Source organism: Montipora capricornis, chromosome 2, assembly GCF_036669925.1.
Source record: "Montipora capricornis isolate CH-2021 chromosome 2, ASM3666992v2, whole genome shotgun sequence".
NCBI lineage: Eukaryota > Metazoa > Cnidaria > Anthozoa > Scleractinia > Acroporidae > Montipora > Montipora capricornis.
In genome coordinates this window covers 22,748,035-22,773,034 of record NC_090884.1, presented here as the reverse complement: position 1 = coordinate 22,773,034, position 25,000 = coordinate 22,748,035, and the positions used below count along the sequence as shown (strand labels likewise).

The window sequence follows — 25,000 nt, the reverse complement described above, 5'->3', positions numbered from 1 at the left end:
CACCTCGACTTCGTCTCGGTGAATATTCACCGATATCACTTCGCCTTCGGCGAATAATTAACAATTATTCCATAAGCGCGCGTTGGATATGAGATGGTAAATAGCCAACGAGGCGCGTAGCGCCGAGTTGGCTATAACCAGTCTCATATCCAACAAGCGCGAATGGAATAATTGTTTTATTAAATTCCTTCAACTCCAAAAATTTGGAAGTACGAAATACGAGCGGCAAAAGCGAGCAAATCCGAGCGACATCGAAAAAAACTTGATGAGAACTGATGCGATGTTGTGTAATACCTTGTTGTCAGACAGACGCAGGCTCATCACAAAAACATTTCTTGCCTTTTCGCGTACTTCTAAACGTCGGAATTGATCCAAACTTTCCACAAAAATTTTTTTTTTTCTCCTTTTTGCTTTATTCAAAGAGAAATTTGGCATTCCGACGAAAACATTTTTAATTTAGCAACGCTTAACGCAATGTTAAATATCCACTTGCGAAGTGCACGCGCGTAATGTGATCGCGCGCGGCAGCACATGCGTAGCAAAGTTTGTTTTACCGCCATCATTCGAATCCTAACGACTTCGAAGCAAGCTGTCATTCATGATCGCATTTGATTCAGAGTCACATGAATTTATCTCCCCGCGACCTTCCTGAGACAAAACGTTATCCAGGTCCAGATTTTAAAAGCCGATTACAATTCGATGAAACCGTTTATAAATCCGCTACACACGCCTTAGAAGCTTACATTGCTGAGTTCGAGGGAGGCCGAGCTAACCTAACATCCTACCGACGGCGTCCTTCAGATTTGCTCTCTCCATCGCCGAAATTTTACTTCATGGATTCTCTAGAAAGACGAATGAGAAGTCCTTCAAGTAAATCTCCAGCTAAAAAAGTTGACGAGCTGTTAGAGTGGGTCAACGAAACCTACGCGAAGGAGCTGTCGAGCAAAGTGACACCTTTCGGATATCGAAGAGCGCAACAGCTTTCATCCAGTGGTTCAGGTAAGCCAACTTTCCAACGTTTTGCCGTAGTTGATCTCCAGTCAAAAATGTGGTAAAAACGCCTTTAAATGTTACAATACATGCTTTGCTTCGCCAAGCAATTTACCGATAGATAGTACATGGTGAATGAATTCGAACATGGAAACCATGGTTCGCAACCACTCGCGTCCTAGGCAACCGATTGCATTCGGTCACTTTTTAAATTTTAATTGGAATTCCTTCAGATGTGCCGTCGACGTTATTTGCCATCCAAAACAAAAACATATATGCTGTTGTCAGAGGGAAAATCACGGTTTAAATCGAGTCTACGGAAAGTACTTTAAGAGGCAAGTTGATTTCTTTTCAATGTTTTGTCATTTGTGGTTGTACGTGGACAGCGGGTGCCCATCTCGAAATTAACTTATTCCTAAATTTGCGGTTATCTCTGATGTAAACAAACCGAGCAAGAATCTTTGAAAACCTACTAAGCCTTCGTTATTCTTTAATACGCTTGTGAATTACCGTCGTTTGTTAGGAAAGTATCGATTTGAACTAAGAAAAAGGAACGGAAGAAGTGCTAGTGTCTTCTAAACTTCTGCTTCGGCGAAATATCTATATGTTAAAATAATAAACGAAGGCATCATAAATAATTTAGTGAAGACGCTGAAAACCTGAAGAGTCGCTATCAACACTGAGATCATTGAAGATCAGCAAACTTAATTAAATGTCACATTTTACCAGTTTGATCATTTACATATGATATCTACGACAACTTTAATTTAATGTTTTCTACTACGATCGCAGAAAATTTGTACAATTTTGAACACCCTCATTCGTTTAAGGTTTATGATTGTGCGCCTTGGATGCCGTTGTTAATTACCTTCATTATGTCAATTTTATGCTTTGAATACAATCACGTTAGCTTATATTTTACTCTTGCCAACGTTCAACATTTGAGAAGCACTTCAAATATTCAAAGACTAAGAGTGTGCATTAAGCAACCTCCTCCTTTACAATAAACAATTTTTGGAGGAGGTTTTTGTGACTAGTATCCGGAACTGTAATCAAAGCGGAGATACATGCAACTGTTGTCAGCCAAGACTATAGGCTGCTGCCAATAATAATAAAACTTTCTAGGACCCTGATTATATTGATATTTCACAAACCAACTCTAATATAAATACTACTCTTCATTTTGATTAAACATTGCTTTAAAGAAGTAGCAAGAAAAAGCCATAAGCCGTTTTGTTGAAATATGTGTGCCAGCCTGCCAACCTGAGTGGAAGTCATCTTCAGAGTCAAGTGATGGTTGGAAATTCAAATGAATGTAGAACTTTACTGTAATGCTCTGGTACATAAATGTGTTGTGATTGGGACTCTGCTAAGTGCTTAACCTACTATACGAACTCTTACCAGTGCCTTACACTCTAAAGCTGGTATACAAACCTAGAACAAACTGCATTAACTTAAAACCATTGCCAACCTCTACTTGCACCTTGCAAATGACTACTTAATGGAAAACCTTAACATAACACTTTTTTGTCACAGCTTACAAACCTAGTGCGACCTTCACTTACAAACCAGATCATAATGCACCACTCACCAGTCACAATGAGTATCCTCACAACCAATCACATTACAGACCAGAGCATCACTATATTTGTTTGAATTTCCAACGGTCACTTGACTCTGAAGATGACTTCCGCTCAGGTTGTTGACGCATCATTCACTACCAACAGTCCTTCTCAGGACTATTTTCACCCAGACGATCAAATTCTATCTAGGTATGTAACCCTTTCCTTCAAACCATGTTCTAAATAAGTTAGTTATAAGGTCCCTCTAATTTCCAAAATTTGCAACTGCAATCAGTGGCAAAAGTAGTTGGGACGCTTAGTGTCAGAATGGGCCTGAAAACCTCTCAGACGTCAGAAACTAAGCATAACTGTCAAAATTCCTCTGAAAGCTTCAAAATACAAGTCCCCCCTCCCCCCAATCAATGTTGAAATAGACAAGGAAATGTATGTTCACTATTGGCAACATTGCTCTGGGGGGGAGGGGGCAATTTTTCAAACTCAGTATTAGAAAACTAACTTCAAATGGTGAGTGTCCCAAGACTTTTGTCACTGATTGCAATCAGTGGCAAAAGTAGTTGGGACGCTTAGTGTCAGATTGGGCCTGAAAACCTCTCAGACGTCAGAAACTAAGCATAACTGTCAAAATTCCTCTGAAAGCTTCAAAATACAAGTCCCCCCTCCCCCCAATCAATGTTGAAATAGACAAGGAAATGTATGTTCACTATTGGCAACATTGCTCTGGGGGGGAGGGGGCAATTTTTCAAACTCAGTATTAGAAAACTAACTTCAAATGGTGAGTGTCCCAAGACTTTTGTCACTGATTGTGGTTACTAGGGAATGAAAAGACAGATAGTAAAGTCAGTCTGCAGTTTCAGTGATAAAATCCATGGAAACAAATGAGGCAGTGGCAGTGTGGCCCAGTGGTTAGGGCGCTTGCCTTGAGATCCGGATATCGCAGGTCCAAGACCCGCTCTGACCACTCGTTTAATTTGATGGTACTCTGTGGTTCAACGTCCCAGCTGCACTTGTAGATAGCCAACTTGTTTGCCTCCGGCCAGTCGGGATTCTTAACAGTTGTTGTTGTTGTTGTTCTGTTACGTTGTTTTGTTTTGTTTCATATTTGGCCATGAAAAGCTCCTATGGGGAGCAGTCAATTAGCTATGTATGTATGTACATGTATGTATTATGTATGACAGGTGAATTTTGAGGACATTCGCTGGTCGCTAATTTGTGACCTCATCAGAGTTTAAAATTGTATCTTTTCAGAAACACAACTGTAACAAGAAAGGCTGTTGTAATTGAAAAAAAATTAAAAATGCATGTAATGATCTAGAAAGCTATTTTAGGATAGGATCAATATTATTTATTTTATCTTAATGATACTTAAATTTCTTTAAACACAATCTCATCCTTGCTACACTGTACTGTCTACATGTAACTACCCACAATACCTTTTTGGTCATCTTTTTAAGGTCCTTTGGGTATGTACTAACAACCTCTCCCCAAGAAGCTGTACATACATTTGATTGATCAGTATTATGTATTTTCTATGAATATGAAACCAATTTGCGAGATACCGTTGCTTTGTCCAAAACCATCTCAGGCCCCGACTGTCACTCATACTCTGAAAAACACAATCAAGTAGCTTTATTTATTACAGCGGTTAATTATTGTTTTGATGAAAATATCCAAATTGCTTTTTTTTTTACCTGTCTATTTGCAGATGAAGGGAATATGAATCCAAACTACATACATGGATTTCATTCCCAAGGTAGTAAAGACCATGAGCTCTCCACTCTCCCCTCTCCTAGTTCATCTGTGGTTGACCTTGATAGCAATGCTGGCACTGTAGAAACAGAAGTCCTTTTGAGTAGCTTCAAAGGAAGCCACACCTCTAGTCCAGGTATACATTTATTTGAAAACTTTTATTATTCTAGGAGTATTGAGTATTTCTGATCGGGGTGCAATATTACAGTGTAGGTTTCACAAATGTGTGCATTGTCTTCCCAAACTAGAAGCTTGATAAAGCTTGAGATTGGTCCAAGTCTAGTTAATTTATAATGTTCCAGTCATGTTGCAACAAAACAGGGAAATTTGATCATAACTTTTTTTGCCCCCACAGCTTCCCATTTGTGAAATGAGTAAGTAAAATCATAATGCACTAGACGGAGTTAAGTCTAGAGGTGGTTGCTTTATAAGGGAAAGAGATCTCTCTCTTTTAAATTCTTACCTCTCTCATAAAACTCTTCCCCCTGTAAAGGGGAAGCTTCTCCTTTCACCTTTTCCCCTTAAGGAGAGGGTAGTTTTTGGAGTGAACTTAGGTGTTGTTAGCCGAGCTTTTGCCCCAAAAGAGCGTTGCATTTAGGAGTTAAATCGTCCGGCCTTTTGACAAAATACCGTAAAACTCGTGTATAAGTCTCATCTTTTTGCCGAAATATTGGGCTCAAAATCGTGGGTGCGGCTTCTACACTGTCCGAGGCCATTGCTTTCAGAGGGATTAAACTGGCTGGTATAGGGTCACAAATAATAGTAAAAACCTTCAGTAAATCAAGATTAAACATTCTTCGACCGATCACTTCAACACTTATCTCTCCACTGCGTGCGAGAAAACATCACGCTATTTGCGAGAACTCACGAGGCAAATGGCGTGTTTGTCCGTGGGGTCAGTTCAACCACAGGATGAGCACCCGCTTTATCGATCTGAATTACGGCGGTTGCGATTTGCTCGGCAATAAAGTTTGAAAGCAAGTTATTCAATGAAAAATCAAACAAAAGTGTCAACCGAGTCCTGTGTTATGTTTTTTGGTCGTTCCGAGCTGTTTTAGGCATCATTTTGCGAGATCTTTTCTCGACCACCGGTAAGAGAGTCAAAATTGACAAGACAGGCAACACAGAGTCGCCGGCCGATGACCTCGTCTTGTTCAAGCTGGAACTGACGCCAAACCAGTGAAATTCTCACCTTAAAAACACCCGCATCCAATCGATTAGGGATGTCCCCATAACTTCACCGAATTTGACCTTCATCTTTCGAAAATTCACCGGGAAAGGCGATCCAAGGGCAACCGATGCAAGAAACCAGACCAAAGGAATTCGAAGCATTTGAGTCTACCGGTATTCGAATCTATCAATGAGTGCTTTTGGTCGTTCCGAGCTGCCTTAAGCGGTCACGTTGCACTGATTGGTAGATTCGAATAGACTCAAATGCTTCAATAAACCATATCCGTATTCTCAGTATTGGACTGGAACTACAATCCCCACGATGGATAGCACTATCCGCCAGCGGATAAGTTCATTTACGCAAAATATACATTCATTTACGTCAACAGTTGAAACTATACGGCAAATATACGTTTATTAGTACTTCCATGAACTTCATTAACGCGAACGAACTTTCAATAACGCAATTTGCATATGTATTAACGTTCAATAGCATAAACGGATAAACAATTTCACCTTTGGACAATCACAGGTAACAAATATACTTTCAATCTGGATCATGACTAAAACGCCACACGAGTACATACGGGTAACATACGAGTAACATACGAGTAACATACGGAACATACGGACACATACGAGTAACATACGACTAACATACGAGTAACATACGGATACATACGACTAACATACGGATACATACGACTAACATACGGATACATACGAGTAAAAAAATACGAAAATATACGAGTAAAATTCATACCAGTAAATTTTTATGCAAAGTAACGACAACTTAAGTAAAATATTACGCATTACTTCCCCGACTAAGGAAAGTTTGCGTTACAAGAGCAAAGATATTTGATATTAAACTGGTGGCCTGGGGTCATGCCTGGTAATCTGATGTGCGCAAAAAATAGCCTGTCGCGCAGTGGATGGTCTTCACGCGATCGATCTTTACCGTGCACTGAACAGATTGAAGAGCATAATACTGATTTACAGATGACACATTTGAGAAAGGAACCGTGATATAGATGTAACTAACAGTGGTAAGTGAAGTGTTTTTGCTACCGCAGATGATACCAAAAATCTGCTTTAGTTTTGTAACATGAAAGATAAAAGCACATGTTTTGCAAACCAAAGGTTTGCCAACTGAATAGTCACAGAATGACACAATCAGTAGCTATTTAGTCTTATATGTCTGTTTATATTTGTCGTTTAAAAGTGTGTTGTTAGAATATCAGGAAAAAATAATTCTTCGGACGTACGGTCAGGGGCACCCAACGAGAATATAGTTCAAAACCACTTAAACATAGCATTGTAAACGTATTTTGGTATTTAACGGTAGATATAGGCATTACATGCATTACAGGCCAAAGCAGTGCAAATGAAGCAGTTAAATTTTAACTGTTGATGTTACAAGTTGCTTTCGTAGTTGATTATGACTGCCAGGCCAGGCTTCTGCCATGCCGCCCAGAAAAAAATGCGCAATTTTCTGTGTATGGGCGCCTTAATAAAGGATAAAATTCCGCGCAGTAAGGATACGCAATGTAATAGTACCGAACGGTGCCTTTTTGCGCCATGCATGTCATTTCACATCAGCACACACTCTAGTCATTGGTAAGCTTGAAGGCATTCGTCCGACTTTAACCAAACATGGACGAAAAAGTACATACAAAGGAACCGTTCACTTTTCATAAGGTAGGGGACTGATGGTATTTTTTTTGTGCGGGGGGGGGGGGGGGGAGCATGCCAAACAAATGGCTTTAAGGCACCAAAGTATTCCGCCTGTGAGTGCTACATTCTATCAACCGCAACAACCACAATTTAGTTCGTTTCCGTCAACAGCAATTCCACAACAACAACAGGTCCCGGCTTCCTTCGCACAACCTCAGTTTTAAGGTCCCGATGTCAACAAATTTACCCCAACAGTCTCAACAACTTAGCTCAGCTTCCCTTTTGGCCCCACAACAGGCGTGGCATTCTGGTTGGTCACCCTATCAGTATGAAGTCTGCCTCCTTCCGAACTCAGCCAAAAAGTGCTACGGTTGCAACCAGGACTTTGCCGATAAATATCGACAAGAGCCTCATAACGTGGTTATACGCCACACTGACAGGCGAATCAGAGGAAAAGACCTGGATGGGAACATTCAATTTAACTCTGGCTTTACCCATACGTACTAGCATTGTAATATCGGTCATATTAGCGGAAAAGATCCCTTCTTCGACGGGAAAGTGTGCTGTTCCGCGCAACTAAAACTGACCCCAGAACAAGAAAGCGTAATTATAAACGCAGGAATGTACGTTGAACATTTTTAGGTAGATGTGATGTGATGCAAGGTTCGTTGCAAATCTCCTCTTGTATCGTTGCATAGTGAACATGTATGGCACACCAATTCTCGGGTACTTTAATATCGGAAAATCGCCTCGAACTCACTTTCCAAGTTTATTTCCTATTTTTATGTCGATTCCAGGTTTCATTTCACTCTCTTAATTTAAATATTGAAATATTAATATGTAACTGAAATATTGAGTAAGAGCTAGAATGAGCAGTGTTTTGTTACCGTTGGCAGTTATAGTCGTAGGTTGCCTGTTTCAGAAATCCTGTGCCAAAAGAGGAAATGTTAAGTATACGCAGGACTGAACGTTTAACCTTCAATTAAGGAGTTGTGATGCTCGCAATAGAAATGTATGCATAGGACTTAAAATGTCCATACTCAGAAGTTCTTTTTATTATAACAACGTTTGTATATAGTTAGCTAAAGAATTTAAGTGCGGACTCTAGGTGAAGATCGGCTTACAGCCCTGAAACCACGTGTGAAATATTGTTTTCCGAGTGTGTCTACTATTTGAGGATCGCTTTATGACCAAAGTAATATATGTAGTAGTTGTGTGCATTAAGCAGTTACAGTTTCAGTTACAGTATCACTGAGTTGTCTTAATAATTTTTTATTTCCAATTCAGTTTGTATTTCAGACTTTTGAAGACTTAATTCCACTGACTTCATTTTAATTTTTAAATATTTACATTTATAGCTAAAATATCGTTTCAATACTTAAATAACTTTTCGGAGTTATTGTTTGTTGTCATTAGCAGTTACAGTTACAGTTGCAGTTAAAGTTAGCAGTTTCCAGGTTCAGTTGTCTGACATACAGAGTAAAGACAAAATGTTTTGTTCTATTGTCTAGTTTTGCAGGTTAAGTGAAACTTTGATTGCCAATCAATACAACAGGGTTTACATACCGTCAATAAATATTTAGTTCTTTGGTGTTGCAAGGAACGTTTCAATATTTCTTGAATTGTTAAGAGCTTTTGACGGCTTTAATAGCTTTGTAATTCCTGATATCTCGATGCGAAAAATACATACCCCTTGGACCTCTGATATGAAGTGTGTGTGTGTGTGGAGATTTACTCTGTTGCTGAACCTTTAAGCAGCTGTTTGTTTATTGCTTGCGGATTTTTTAATGTGTCAACTGTTCCCAAAATTCGACATTTTAAACATAATTCTTCTAGTTTCTCAACACGAAGTTGCAAAATCGATACATTTTTACATGTACATGGTTACATTTAAGCTTTCTGGCTTGATTTCGCACTGATTTTTTTGCCATTAAAAAAGGCAACTAAGGTGAAATGGTGAAATCAAGATGGCGGATCTGATGACGTCATACGACGTCAGCGACATCCAAAATATATTGTTTTACTGTGACTAAATTTAACGAAAGCCTTGGGGGGGGGGGGGTGATCAACATCCCCCTTCCCTCAAACTGAACCGGGAACGTGTTTGCTGACGTGCAAAAATGCTTGCAAGGCTTATAATTAGAGCTTCATTTATGAGGAAAACACTCGTATTACTGGCATGTATTGGTATGTATCCGTATGTTAGTCGTATGTATCCGTGTGTTAGTCGTATGTATCCGTATGTTACTCGTATGTTAGTCGTATGTTACTCGTATGTTAGTCGTATGTATTCGTATGTATCTGTATGTTCCGTATGTTACTCGTATGTTACTCGTATGTTACCCGTATGTACTCGTGTGGTGTTTTAGTCATGATCATCTGGATCAGGCGCAATGGTTAATCATTCACTCCATTAGAAAATCAATTGCATAGTATGACAATCACTGGCGTATTAGAGACATACAATAATGCAATTTGCATAGAGACGCACCATCAATTGCACCTTCATACAATCGTTTAATCAAAATGGTCAATCATTAACGTGAACTGACAAATGTTGGTATTTTTTGAATAAACAATAGGAAGAAAAAAACATTCATTAGTGTCATTCATCATAGTTATTATATTATATATAAATAGTATTATAAAATACTGAACAAAAAAAATACAAGAGTATGTACATTATCATTTAGATTTTGTTATTTTTTGCACAATCTTTTGCTGAAGCAGATATAAAATGAAGAACATTTTACACGTACAGTACTGTAACAAACAGAGTACGCTATATGAACAAATCGACTCCCAACAAGTTGAAAGACAACAAATCGCGTAGACAATAAAATAGTATGAGGTAAAGAGCCACATTCATGTCTCTGTAGATTTTTCTTCGCCAAATTTGCGGCGCGTCATCTTGCTGATAATAATCAGTGTCATGCAAAAGAGAATGGTTAGTGCGTGACCCAAGCCTTTGGTTGACACATTTTCTCGTTGAATGTGCTTTTGATGTAGCTACCAGGACATGTGGCGTGTTTTATTATATACACTTTCTCTGACCCTTAATTGGCGTTCGTTTCTGAACAAAAAACCGCTTAATGAATGCGTTTTTCAACAGTGTTCCAGCATTGAATAGTAATAAGTTAACATCCAATTAGCTCTTTTACTGTTTCTAGGAGGAGCACTGTTGTAAAATACACACCCGGTGATATTTTAAAGTCAAAAGGCGCTTGTATGAATAGAAAAGAAAGAGCCATTATGATTTTTGTACAGTCGTTTTTGAAAAGTGATTTCTATACCTAAATATCTTTCTTTAAATAGCCGAGAACTGTGGCTGATAACGTTTGACTGCTCACTGTAACGCGACCCACGTTTTTCACAATCTTTCCGGCCTTACACCACCTCTTCACCAGAGCGATATTTAACAATTATTCGCCGAAGGCGAAGTGATTATCGGTGAATATTCACCGAGACGAAGTCGGGGTGAATATTCATCGATAATCACTTCTGTAATGAGATTCAATGAACCTTGCTGGTCTTGAGACCAATTATCAAGAAATTCTTTTCTCAGACAATCCTTATCAAAACTGTTGGGACAATTCCCGCTTTCCCCACTCACCCCATTATAATAAGGAGCTTTAGGCTCGGTTCAGACGCCGTACTTCACATCTGCCGAATAGAATTCGAATTTAGAACGACCTAAATTAATGAATCCCGGCTAAATTGATTCAGACACCGAACTTAATTGCGCCGAAATTAATTCACAGAGGCATACTATGACTGAAGAAAACTGCAAAGTTGTAATAATTTCTGCATTTGATTCGGCTCGTGTGAAGTACGGCGTCTGAATCAAAGCTGCTCCACAGCCGTAATTCCCGACTAAGCTAGGCGGGAAAAATTGCTTAGCCGATCCGAATTAAAGGGACACTGTCACGGTTTGACATGCGCAGTAGCATTCACTCTCTCCGAGACTTGTCACGCTCGACCGCCATTATGGAAATATCGGTAAGTTGAAGAATTCTGCATATATTTTGCATTAAATCAAGTTTATCTAAAGCAAATGCTATCTTCATCTGAAGCAAATTCCCCTCTGTCTTCGACCTTTCGTTTCCGCCCTGAGTTGATGCGTTTACCGACATGTCCGGATCCTCCGCTAGACGCCATTTTGAATTTGTGATTGCTAGTAACTTGAAAAAGTCAGGCTGACTTTTTCAAGTTTCGATCACCTGCACGAGCATGCGCAGACCGTGACCGTGTCCCTTTAAACCGGTCGTTCTGAATTGATTCAGACACCGTACTTCACATGAACTTAATTCAATGAATTCGATTCGGCTCATGTGAAGTACGGCGTCTGAACCGGGCCTTAGTAACGACGACAGGAATGGCAACAAGAACGTCTTGGAAAAACTTTTTTTTTCTCAAAATCATGCTTGAAATTGGAAGTGTGAAATTTGGGGGTAGGGATTATCTGTAAGTGGTCCTTTTAGGAAGGAAAGTGCTGATCTTTCTCTTGTGTTTGGTGATAGTGATGAATTTGTAGATTATGAAGAGGATGATGTGCGCAACATTGATCTTTTTCTTAATAGGGCCCTATTCTAGCATGCGGGCATACAGGTCTCCACCAAAATCTGCACCAATAAAGACTGGTCGTTTGCGTGATGATGGTAGTACAGAATACCCAAGCTGGGTATCTGGACTTGGTAAGGAGTATCCAAGCTGGGTTGAGGATCTGGATCACTCCACCAGACACAAAAAGGGCGTTCCAAGGTATTACACTGTCAAGTATTTGCATCATGCAGATTTCAAACTAAGAAAACCATAAACACGTTGAAGTACTTCAAGATTGTTTTTTTGTCGTTCAGACTAAGAAAACTAAACCAAAAAATTAATACAAAATGAGTAAAGCTTCGTTCAAACCGGTTTGTAATCAACACTATGACGTGATAATATTTCAATCCAGTTTATGATGGACAGGTATATTTTGTAGCGCGTATTTGCTCTCCAAACAAGGTCGGAAAGTGCAGAGAGGTCTATAGTGTACGTTTTGTTGATGTAATGCTCTGACTGACAGCACTTCTTAGGCTCAATTTACCTTTGAAGGCCCGAGTGCTTGTTCATTAAAAGAAGTTTCCATAGAAACATGGTATTCAACCCTTGTTTTTCGAAACAGCTTGTATTTATATAATTAATAGCTAGTGACCAAGCGATTGAAAAAATTATCTTTTCCAATTTCACATAACACTGTGGTAAACGGTGTTACATGAACTTTTTCAATAGGTTGTGCGCCAAGGTAGTTTACGTTGCGGCTTCTCTGTCACGATCCAGCCCTCGGAGCATGGAAGGGAGACACTAATCAGCGTTATTGGCCTATCGTGTAGCTCTTTTATTTTGCGGGGTTTAATTTTTGTGGATGGTTCTTGATCCAGAAAAATAAGTTTCAGCCTGGAAAAAAAAACACCAAAATTAAAACCGTAAAAATTTATTCCCGTTAATTGCCAACGAGTCAGGCCTTCTGAAGACAGAAGGCCTGGCGAGGCGGCAGCTTATAGAGCCGCGAGAAGATTTTTAGGCGGACGAAATCTCAGAAGCGCTTCAAATTTGAGTGTAATGTAGACCAAAAGCTGTAATGTAGACCAAAGCGATGAAATGTTGACCGAGCGATAACCAATGAGAGTGCCGCACGAGTACGCCGCGTGATGTTTGCAGCCGCCAGGCGCCAGATCACGCAAGCTTGGCTCGTTGGCACTTTAGCGACAGCTATAACTAGTATAATTAAAAATGGCTTTTAATTCAGTTGTGTTACTATATATCATACATTGGGGTAGAGTCAACTTTGGCGCAGAGTCAACTCCAGCAACAGACCAACCATGCTCTCTACCGGCGCGGTAATAGAAGCGCTTCTGCCGTTGCTTGCACAACATGTTTTTGTGAGTGACTGAGTTTAGATTTATTGTATATTATAAGCCGCTTCAAAATCGGCTTTTACAGCATGACTGGAAAATTAATGTTTGTTGTAACCGAAAATACTTTGTTGTTGTACCGACCGACTTGTCGTTGACTACCCTGTTCCCAGAGGTTTTCTTCAGCCGCGAGAGATCCGCGAACCGACTAAGACGAGTCGTAAAGCGGCGAGAAGAGAAAAACTTCTGGTTACCTTGGAAATTGAATCTCACTTTCATGCAGACGCCAGCTGACTATGGTTGGCGAAATGGTGCAAAATTCACAAAGTTTATATTCATTTATTGTTATTCACGAATATATTTATTCACATTCAACAACTAAGTTTACATTCAAGAAATATATTTGTTTACATCTAACGTCATATTTCTTATTCACGAATACATTTACTCACATTTACGGGATGTATTCATTCACATTCAACGTCTTATATCCGTTCACATTCACGATCCAAATATTCATTCAACACGGTGCAATATTCATTCAACATTTTCTGAACGCAAATGGCAGACGAAGGAAGGCCCAGTTTAGTGGTAGACCAAAGACCCCAAACACAATTGTTACACTGGCAAGATCTTTTTTTTGCAGCTCTCGATCTCTTACAAGAGTGCGAACGGGAATGGAACACTGCGGGAGTAGGAGTGAGAGAGAACATCCAAATAAGGCTCGATTATCTCAGTAGCTCTCGAGCAAGTTTTGCCTTTCGCCACTATCAATAGCGCTGTACTGAATGAAATACTGGGAAATATACGTCTTTTGCATGGACAATGGATACGACAAGACTCAAACTGCACAAGCCTTGCAGTGTTTTCTTTGAACAGCCCTGAGGTCTTTCGATCTGGAAGCGTCGGGCGACCTAGGTATTTATTATCGGAGGAAGTTCTTCTGCACCTAAGATCACGTGGGTTTCACGTGAACTAAAATAGCTCAAATGCTTCTTGTTTCACGGTGGATATCGAGACGTCGTATTGCGGAGTATGGACTAGAGGAGATGACAGGCTTCTCCATGATTTCGGATGCGCAACTAGACAATCTCGTAGAACGTTTCATGAGTGATCATGGGACTTTGGTTGGGTATTCCTTGGTGTCCGGACATCTTCGATCATTAGGTCTCAGAGTTCGACGGGATCGATCAATAGGGAGAGTATTGCCCACGTTGACCCTGGAAACTCTAGAATCCGCTGGGAGGTCGTTATTTCTAGGACAGCATATTCTGTGGCTAGTCCAAATAGCTTATGGCATATTGATGGACACCATAGCCTGGTGACATGGGGTTTTGTCATACATGGAGGAATCGATGGTTTTTCTCGCTTGATTGTTTCCTTGAAATGTTCTACTAATAACAGAAGTGACACTGTCCTAGATTTGTTCCTCACAGCGACACAAAGGTTTGAGTGGCCATCGAGGGTGCGAAGTGATCATGGGGTGAAAACGTGAGGGTGTGGGAGGCAATGGAAGAAAGAAGAGGGCCAAATCCACTAGTTCATTGCGTATTTCGTCTTCAGAGCGTCCTGGTGTAAGGTCAAACTCTCCTTTAATAACAATATGTCGCTCACTAAAAGAAAATGAATCTCTTTCCTCTTCCGTCTCTTCGTCGTTGCTTTCTTTCTCAAGACAGTCAATAAGATGAACACTTTCATTTGGAGGGTTGCTCCTTTACGCCTTTTTTTCGTTTGCTTGAACCGAACACAGACGGTCGAAATGGATGGCCAGGTAATTTTCGTTTCCCGCCATTCGGTACGCTGTTTACTCTAGCCACATTCATATTCGTTTCGATCTCGCGAACCACTGAAGTCGTAGCTTCTTGAATTAGATGTCGTGTCCAATCCATACGACTTTGTGCTCCACCTCTGAAAGATCTCATTTCTTCACGAACACAACGCCTGATAGTACTCTCCAATTCATCATCCGGACGACCATTCGGCTGAGTCGCCATCTTGCCAGATAAAGAAATGTCACTTGTTCAAATGCCATCCGCTGATCGAAGGAAAAAGGAGAGCTCGCTGGGAGCCGGGACCTAATGATGCGCATAGGGAGTGCGCAGAAAATGTTGAATGAATGTTGCACTGTGTTGAATGAATATTTAGATCGTGAATGTGAACGGATATAAGACGTTGAATGTGAATGAATACATCCCGTAAATGTGAGTAAATATATTCTTGAAGAAGAAATATGACGTTAGATGTAAACAAATATATTTCTTGAATGTGAATAAATATATTCGTGAATAACAATAACAGCCGTGAATGTGAATGAATATAAACTTTGTGAATTTTGCACCATTTCGCCAACCATAGCTGACAAACGCGTCAAATTGATAATTACAAAAGAGACCAGTGACAAATTAGCAATCACGCATACCCTCGGTATTACCATTCAAACGAACTAATTATATATGATTTACCTGTTTGTAAGAATATCAACCAATCCGAGCCTGAGGCAGGGCGCGACAAAAGTGCTGTCCGATAGCCCGGGGCTAGTGGAATAACTGGTCAGGCTAGCGTTTTCTTATTGTAGCTTTCCCGCATGAAGGGCGTCAGTAGCCCGCTATGAGTAGGACCTTCTTGCCTCTTCCATACCAATCCTTTGAGTCAACCTTTGCGCGTATCTTTCTATTGTTATTGCTGCCGTGCACGCACTGTTTATAATGGCCAATCAGAATAAAGTTGTTAAACGAAGACAAAAATAGCAAAAACAATGTATGCAAATTGTGCAAACTGATGTATTATGATGTAAATGTCGGTCTCCTGATGAAAGGTTAGTTTCAAAAATAGAAATAAATATATGCGCAAAGGTTGACTCAAATATATAGTGGATTGGGCCACTCCTACGTGTGGGATCCTAAAGGGCGTACGTTTAATTGTGATGGGCTTATCTCACGTGAACATAAAAAAACGCAGTATTTGAAGTCTTTTGTTCACCTTAGCCTTAACCACCCATCCTTACTGTATAATTTTGGTGCAGTTGTTCGACGTCATGAGTCTACTCTGAAGACCACTGAATTTAGTCATGGCCGGAAAGTTAACGTGTGTGTTTTTTGCTAGGCATGATAAGAATTACTCCTCTAGCACCTCATCCACTTCAGAGTCAAAGCCAAGAAGAGAATCATATTTGCGATCATCAAGATCCACTCCAGCTGTCAAAGTATCTGATCTACAATCCAGATGGGGTGCTTCCTCTAATGGTTATCATGTGCAATCTCGGGCACAAATGCCAGAGAGTAGAACAGACAGTGTCGATTGGAATGACGCGGCCAGCACGGACACTGACATGTTGGTTTCACAATCGGTTTATGGTCCTCATCCAGTAAACATGGGAGGGAACTTTCATGACTCTTTGTATCAAGACAAGAGAGTTGCGCGTCTTAAAAAGGAGTCAACAAAGAAACTAAGAAAAAGCACAGGCCGGATCAAAACAAAGGAACATGCAGCAGTTTCACCGGGAGGGTCCAAAAATATAACTTATTCTCCAGCGACAGCTTTGCGTTTTTCTGCGAGGGAGGGTGAGCAGATCGAGGAACCTTCAATAGATAAAAGAAAGACTCCAGTCTCAGCACGTTCTACGAGAGATTCTTTGCCTGATGGTAGCATTTTCGCTACGTTGCCCACAAGATACAGCATTCCAGCTCAGAATGAGAGATACAGAATACCAGATGACCTTAGACTAAAAAGCGCTTCACCACCAAAACAAGCATATCTTTCGCCGCGTACTTTAACACAGTATTCACAAACGCCTGCTGGACAAGTGTCTTCAACAAAGGACTCAAGAAGAAACGTTTATTCTAGTAAATCACTTTCACATGATCACAGAAAGGAGAAAATAGATTCACTAGCTCGGAGAGAGGAAACTGATTTTGAATCTGACGATACAGATAGAGTCATGCGAAAGTCACCGACAGGAATTAAAATGGAAAAGACTTATCGAGACCCCAATACAATGTACCCATGGAAAACTCTAATTCAAAGTTCACCATCACACGATACAACTGCCGAATTTTCTCAGTCTCAACCTCAATACCAATCAACGCCGATGGTGAATGCTGGTAGTCAACTGTTCAAAGCTCAGAGCTCATTGGACAAGCAGTATCGTTCTAGCGGGGTCACGCGCGACAATAAATTTAGAGAACGAGGAGTAGAACATTCCGAGGAAAGAAAGCCGTTCCTTGAAAGGAAAGCTGGGAAGTATCAATCAACTCCTAAGCAAGTGTTTGCGAGTTCAAGCTACCGATCCAGGGACGCGAGGCTTTTAAAATCTGCACAAAATGCAGTGTACGGCAAGCCTCCTCCTGCACCAAGACCCAGTGCTAAAAGGTTCTCTCATAAAAGAAGTAAGACGGTCCCGGATTTACGACGCATTGCTATTAGCTCAGCGACAAGGCCGAGGCATTCACGACGGAGTCTCGATGATGACGTCTTGAGTGTTAACACTGTCGACACCGAAAACCTTATTACCCGGCCTCCCATGCCTGTATTTGATGCCAGCCCATCTCTGACAACTGTTTCCGATAGTGATACATTGGTTGAATCTGAAATGGAAACCGAGCCTAGTGTGGCTTCTCCCGGGAAACAGCCATTAAGCCCGCGTCGTGTTAATCTGATACAAAATGATGACAAGTTTTCACCGACCAGCGTGTTTGCATCGACAAACCCTCACGCTGCAGTGCGTGATGAATTGCCTGAGAAATTTCTTCTGTGGAAATTGTAAGTATCTTATACATCGACTTTAAATAATATAGTGGACGAAAGGGTATTTTCTTCGGCATGGTTTCGGTTCATGGGGGTTTTTCTAGACTTCCTACTTCGTCTTTTGAAAGCCTTTTCTACTTTTTTACTATTATACTGTATATCAAATCAACATAGAAGACTGGTCTTAGAAAACGATAAAGTCGAGGCCCGGTACACGTGTATCTTGTCTCGCGATTGTCCGTTCTTACTAAGTGCCCTCTCCTATTCAATCGATTACTTAGAATCGTCAAGTCACCTTAATAAGGGCCGTCCCACTTAATGACACGAACGTACTTAATTAAACGCAACTGCCATGCATCGGCGCACATTGCGAAACATTGCGAAATTGAACACTTTTACGACGACGACGATACTGGGATCCAATTACGTTTTAGTGGTTCATCTCATCTCATGACAAACTACACCAATTCTGCCTCACAGAAATGCCTTGAGTTATTAAGTCATTTTGGCAGCTTTCTCTTTTTTGAGCGGGGAATGATGAACTTCAGATTGGAGCAACAATAACATAACTAGTATGAGTTTTTGGTTTTCTGGGTACGCGCAGAAAGAAGAATTTTGTGCTGCGAACCTGTTGCTCGCATTGTGAGCCGGAAATTCAACTATAGTAATGGTTTACGTACTCCAATCTAAAGCTCGCTATTACATCCGGAAAACAAACTTCCAAGAAGATGATTTTTTTTTTCTGGCTCAGTTAGTAGAGCAATGCACCGGTGTCGCAGAAGTCGTGGGTTCCAGTCCCTTTCAAGCCTGGATTTTTTCTACTGCTCAACGGTAACGTTCGACACTGCGATGCATTGACCTAAACTGAAATCTCAAAAAAATATTTCATTCCGCATTCTTTCATGTCTTCCCTATAAGGTCATGCCACTGGACTCCATTACAGTCCGTATTCTGCGAAGGTCATCCCTCAGAACCCTCTTATATGGATGGCTTTTTTTCCTTTGTTTATCATTAGAGATGAGGACACGAAAGCTCCAGACAGTTTCATCAAAAAGCGATTCTCAAGTCCTAAGTCAGGCATCATATCTTCGTTTCTGGAAGATTGTTTGAGCGTCGAAAACGATTCAAAAGTAGCGGTAGGTTTGCATTTATCGTTTTAGTCTATTTACCTTGTCTCTTCTACACTTGGTTTTATTGTCGTTGAGCCCTCCACAAGTTTTAACTGGTCCCCTTTTCCCAAGTGGTAGACACACGGTCTTGTGCTTTGTGAAAGCGAACCCTAACCGTAAACAAATCATGCAACTTACATCAAGTACAAGACTGTTCGTCCGATTACGCCTCTGTGGAAGGTTTTGGCAAAGTTTTCGTTGTTGGTTATTCTTTAATTATAAGTATTTTATCCACAGTTATCAATTAAAATTATGCTTACCTGTGTGTTACTACAGACCTGAATCGACTCTTGTTGTAATTGGCTTTTTCGTGCCTCTTCGTCCATTATTATTATTTATCATTATTTATTAATTTACTTTTAGAAACGAGATGTTTCGTCACCTTCTGCAAGACTTAGTGGAAAGGAAGCCGCCCCAGGTCCTGTTGAGGCCTTGAAACAAATGCTTTTTACAATGCAGGACATTGCTCATCACGAAGCACTCGACAATGGAGATTATTATAAGGTAATGGCTCGTTTGTAGTCTTTTAAATGTTTAGTTTTTATTCCGTAGCGTCAGAACAAGTTCTTCCAGCTGCTCAGTTCCATACGAAATATTTGATGCATAAAGCATTAAGTCTGCTTACGAGCCAATTGGCCCATTAGGCCGGATTTTATCCCGGTTTCTGTAGTATGAAGCGACTAGGAGTATTTCTACTCCCCCCTGGATGGGATGCTAGTGCATCGCAGGGTTACGCCCGGCATTAAATTCGCCGGTATTCATTTATGCACCTGGGTGGAGAGAGGCACCATGAGTGTAAAGTGTCTTGCCCAAGAACACAACACAATGTCCCCGGCCAGGGCCCGGACCCGGACCACTCGATCCGAAGTCGAGCGCGCATTTGATGCATAGGGTATTGAAAATACTAACGTCTCTTTCCAGCCTTCACCAAATGTGGGTCTCAAGTCGAGAGAGGAGCTGAGGAGGAGTTCTTTGATGACAGGTGAGATTTACTTCGTTTTTAATTTACGTTAATAGGCCATTTCCGAGTTCATCATCCTCCTCTTCAAAGCCAGTCTAAGTGCGTAGTTTTTTTTTTTTTATGGTTATTAGTTCTACTTTACATATGAATGAAAAATAATTCAAACTTCGCACTTAGATTCGCTTTGAAGAGGAGGCAGACATGAACTCGGTCAAACGTGCTTTGGCAAAGGAGTTAGCTAAGAGAAAGTAGGGAAATCTAGCAAATTCCCGTTTTCCGAGGAAAATTTCCTTAAGAACGGTCTGCAAATGATCTTTATAAGAACCTTTCTAACGTAGCAACGAAACAGTGTTGCTAATTTTCCCGTTCTTCTACATTAGATTATTGTAAATGATACTGGTTTCCCGCGATTCACGCTGAAGGTGTCCTTATATTTCTGAAGGAGCATCCTCAGAAAGGTGTGCTCTAATAGCTCTTGGCTTATGTTCCCTTTCCTTTTACAGATGATCAATCTGAAAGAGATCTTGACGTACGTGGAGGAGAAATGTCTTTACAGAGGTAACAAAAATCCCCCTCGCTCGTATGTATTTCTTTCACAGTTTTGTGTTTACTTAATTTCTCGCTTGTTATTGTGATCTTGATCTATCTGAGTTTTCCTTGTTTAAAAATTTGCCATCACTGAAAAATAGAAATTAGAAAACTACGGGTTTTTTTTTTAGCCTCCAGCTTTTTTCACTATTCCTTTTTAATTAATAAAGGTTCAGTCTTTACTACAGATTTGGCCTCTAAAAACACGGTTTGGAGTGGATGTACAGTCATTGATTATAATTCCGGCCACTTATGTGCATTTCAGTCGGAGCATCACAACTCGCTCTAAATAAAGCTATCATTTTTCCTTCGGCAGGGCGTACCATCATCTTGAACGACTTAAAAGACTCGTGGGGAAAGAAGACGATCGGTCTTCAATAAGCTCAATCAATTAGCTATCACACTGCTCTTCTTAATTTGGCAAATTTAGGGGAGTTAAAAATCTGTAAAGCGAAATACGCACCGAGGCTTAAAATTGACTTGAATTATCTGTAATTCGAAGTGCCAAGTTTCCATTTAAATTCCGAACTGTAGCAAGCCAATAAGACCGGCGATGAACTGGTCCTCCTAATAGGCCGTTTTCGATATATTAAAATTCAGCTTGAAAGAGAGGTTTAGAGGACAAAGACAAAGGAGAGTGGATGATCGCATTCATTCCAACGTGCTTCTATTGTTTTTGTCTTCACTGCCTCACTATCAAGCCGAATATTTGATATTTCGAAAATGGCCTATTGCCCATATCTCGTTCTTTCTTTCTGAGCAGCACTTGTTGTGCCCATCAAACACGGTTGCCTTCGGTTAATTCTGGTCCTGTTCGAATCAGAGGTTATGGCGACGAAACATTTTTGTATAGTACAGCTTCGTGTTTTCCTCGCACTTTTTGGTAAAATTAGCCAATAGTCCATATTAAGTTATGTGCTTAGTTACCTGGCCTGTGAATGAAAGTGAGGCTGGAGTTGACCTTGTTGTGATAGAAACCTCACTACTTTTCTTATGTAAATTCTTACTAATTAGCAGGACAACAACATCATTAAGATAAGAAAAGGAGGGAGGTCTGTATCATAACAAGGGCAACACCAGCCTCACTTTCATTTAAAGGCCAGGGGCCCGTTTCCTCGAACGTCCCGAAAGCTTTTCGGGCCCGAAAAGCCATTTGTGAAACTGTCAACCGCTTGTTTTGGAGAGCCGATGTTTTGACATTTTTTCAAGGTAACAAAGAGCAAAAAATGACTGTGAAGTTTGACGACTTAAATCCTCTCCGTTACTTGCCCCTGTTACAGAAGAATACAGAATTGAAGTCAGTTAAAAGCAACAGAGATAACTAAGCTGAACAGTGTTCAAGAACCCCAATTGCAATCCATTTAAAGGGACAGCTTCACGGTTTTGCGCATGTCCAAGCTTTACCGCTAGCAGTTGTAATTCTTACTGAACCAGATGATGCTTATTAAACACAGAGAGTATTAAAGCAAATACACTGAATGACTAAGGCCCAAATTTGGTGGAAGACACTGCAGAAAATACACAGAAAATATCGAATTTAGTTTTGATCTCGAATTTATTGTACGGGTCGAAAATTTATTCTACGCACGTGCAGTAGGTTCATAACACAAAGGAAATGATTACAAAAGTAATTCCAATGAGTAATCAATTACTATGGGATTGTTTCCGTTTCCTGCATCAGTGCTTTCGATTGTTTCAATAACAATGGAATTAAATGGGCTGACGTGACAGTTTGCCCATGCGCAGAGACGTGAAACTCTCCTTTTAATCTTCTTCAATTTTGCCCATCCCTGGCTTCTTTTGTATTCGTTGTTTTATTCAAATCTTCCTTCGTTGTTTTGTAATGGTAATAGGAGTGAACTGAGCGGAGTCCAATTCGGTCTGTAATCATACGAGTGATAACAAAATCGGACGACTGCGAGCGGGAGTCCAATTTGTTTATCACAAGTGAGATTAAAGCCCGAATTGGATGACACGAAGTCCTCTTACCAATTAATCATAAAAATTACAATTTCCGAGAAAAGCAGAAGGACCAAGTTATGAAAGATAGGGAAGTTTACATTTAAAGACTGACAAAGTAGGCGTAAATTGTTTGATATCGCTCTGAAAGAAAGAAAGCAAGCCCATGTAATTTAGGAGTGTACATTGCTTCTATGGTGATTGAAACCAAGGTTGTGATTGGTTGATATAAAGTATAACTTTGAATGTGATTGCCTTATTGAACTGTCCGATAGCAACTTGGCAAGTGAATAAGTGGAAAATAGGGGTTTCTTAAACCAGTCGCAATCGAGGAAATTGTAATTCGTATGATTAGTATATATAATCGTATGTACCCGAGGGCAATTAAGGATTAATTTCACGCGTATTTTCATAGTTATAACCGAGCAATTTGGACAACTTTGAAAATACAAGGGGAAGTGAAATTAAACCTTAATTGCACGAGGGCACATTGCGATTACACGTTTATCACATAAAGGGCAAAATTATTGAGGTAAGCCGAACAAATGACAATCAACTTAACACGCTTTGATTCGGTTAACGTCCAATTCCATTAATCGTGGCTTCCAACAGAAATTGCGCTTAATGTGTGGACTGAGAGTAGTTTAATCAGAGTCAGAATCTGAAAGAAGATGATTCTCTTGTAACTTTGCTTGATCTGGATAAGCAACTGTTAACCAATCAGGATCAAGTAATCATGTCTTCTTGCTTGCCCGAAGTGCCCTGGTGATTAAGGTGATTCCTCAGTATCGCACTGCGCATATGGTGTGTCAATATTTATAAATTGGTCATACACATTGAAACAGTTCTCAAAACACGTGAGGGAAGTTGTGAGTGACCCATAATTCTGCGAATAAAAGCGCGCATTCCGTGAATATGGCGAATTTTGTTGTTTCGATCTACGATAATCGAGATAGACAGGTACGATAGTGTTTTACTTTTAAACGAGCAAGGTGACCTATTATTTTAATTGCATAATTATCCCCTTTAAATAAATAAAAAAATTAAAAATTATGGGAAGGTAAAAAAGATATAGCTAAAAACGTACACAAAGCTTCTTACCCAGAAGTGTCAATTATGATCCGGAAAACAACGACTCGAGAAAGGTTTTGAGTCGACGTCGTTTTAAGTTGAATGATTTTTCCATAAACTATAGTAAGACAGTGTTCCATGTGCTGAAGACTTTCTACCTATCAGGTGTTGTTAAAAACCCTCTCGTTTAGCCACCGCAAAATATACCCTGAGCCGATGAAATGACGCGCGTGAGTAGTATCAGAACAGGCATCACTGGGGTAAGATTAGCCCATTGTATCTCGTAAGCAAGCACGGTGACTTATCTTTTTACTTTACTTCTCAAAAACAGGGATTAGTAGAGAACACTCAGGAAAAGTTTCAAGAAAATTTTTCTGCAACTTTTTTTTCTGAGGAATCGCCTTAAGGACGGTGCCTACAATTGTTAATGCGCATACGTTCTGCGCATCTCGAGATACTCGGGTTTCCTATCGGTGATGCTTACCAAGACAGTGATATTTTTGCGCGGTTTAAAACTATCCGGAGAAAGTAGATCTTAGTAATTACTCTTGGTATCCAAAAACAAAATGGGGGGTAACCATGCATTTTTGAGAGATATTTGAGCTTTAATTTGGGAAAGAACGCCATACATGGCTTTGTAAAGTACTCTCCCAGGAAGCCGACGGTGCGCTCATTTTACCCCCCTCTTTCCATCAGTGCTCCGTTTTAAGGGTATTTAAAGCTACTTAGGCTACACTGAAAGGAAAGAAGTCGAAACAAAGATGTGAGATCCGGGGGATCGAACTCGGGACCTTATGCACCAAGGCCGCGCACTAACCGACTGTGCAACCCGCTTTCACTGTCACGGATAATTATTAATTTTAAAGCTTTTTACAAATATTATTCATCAATCATCTTTGAAAAATGCGTGGTTACTCCCAATTTCCTTTTTGGATTTCAATGACACTTGTTAAGAACTACATTTCCTGCATAATCATAAACCGGGGCAAAAATACCTTGGAATTAGTAGGCACCGTCCTTAAGAAAAATGCTCTCCATCTCAGCCAATCAGCATTCAGTAATTTTGCCTCGTATGTAATAAAAGTACATAGTTATTTTTACGTTTCGCTTGATTTGGTTGTCAGTTCCCATGCAGTCGATGGATTTGGAAACGTTTCGTAACACAGCTGCTTTAAGCAAAACAAAACAAACATACATTTTTCCGCCACCAATACAACAACCACCTGGGATTCTGTTTTTCTGATGGATATATTATAATGCTTATTTTAAAATAATCTCGTTTGTTGTTTTTGTTTTTTTTAGTTTTGACTTTAGCTGGTCTTTGGTATGTTTTAAATAGTTCAGAGAATAATAAGATATAATATTGATTCAAATTTCCTTTTCAAGAATAACTCAGTTCATTGAAAATACAGGTTATTGAACGAGTTTGGAGGGTGATTATTCAAAGAGGTT

The 25,000-nt window shown here is 40.1% G+C and overlaps 1 protein-coding gene and 1 long non-coding RNA gene across 3 annotated transcripts in view; both read left to right on the top strand.

The window, feature by feature from the left end:
• The first annotated feature begins 580 nt into the window (after positions 1-580).
• Positions 581-25,000, top strand: part of LOC138039116 (uncharacterized) — a 24,664-nt gene continuing 244 nt past the window's right edge. The window contains exons 1-9 of one of the 2 annotated variants that reach the window (XM_068885299.1): positions 581-999; positions 4,276-4,455; positions 11,744-11,924; positions 16,160-17,815; positions 18,816-18,936; positions 19,333-19,473; positions 19,891-19,951; positions 20,434-20,488; positions 20,835-25,000. The exon at positions 20,835-25,000 is cut by the window's right edge and continues 244 nt beyond it. In XM_068885299.1, coding sequence (XP_068741400.1) covers positions 624-999; positions 4,276-4,455; positions 11,744-11,924; positions 16,160-17,815; positions 18,816-18,936; positions 19,333-19,473; positions 19,891-19,951; positions 20,434-20,488; positions 20,835-20,913 — 2,850 coding nt within the window. In that variant the 5' untranslated portion in view covers positions 581-623 and the 3' untranslated portion in view covers positions 20,914-25,000. Of the gene's footprint in view, positions 1,000-1,227; positions 1,326-4,275; positions 4,456-11,743; positions 11,925-16,159; positions 17,816-18,815; positions 18,937-19,332; positions 19,474-19,890; positions 19,952-20,433; positions 20,489-20,834 lie in introns of those variants that run through there. The other variant, XM_068885300.1, reaches the window with a different exon arrangement.
• LOC138039117 (uncharacterized) lies at positions 6,167-8,762 on the top strand. Its single transcript, XR_011130366.1, has 2 exons — positions 6,167-6,535; positions 7,335-8,762. It is a non-coding gene; the product is annotated as an uncharacterized lncRNA (long non-coding RNA).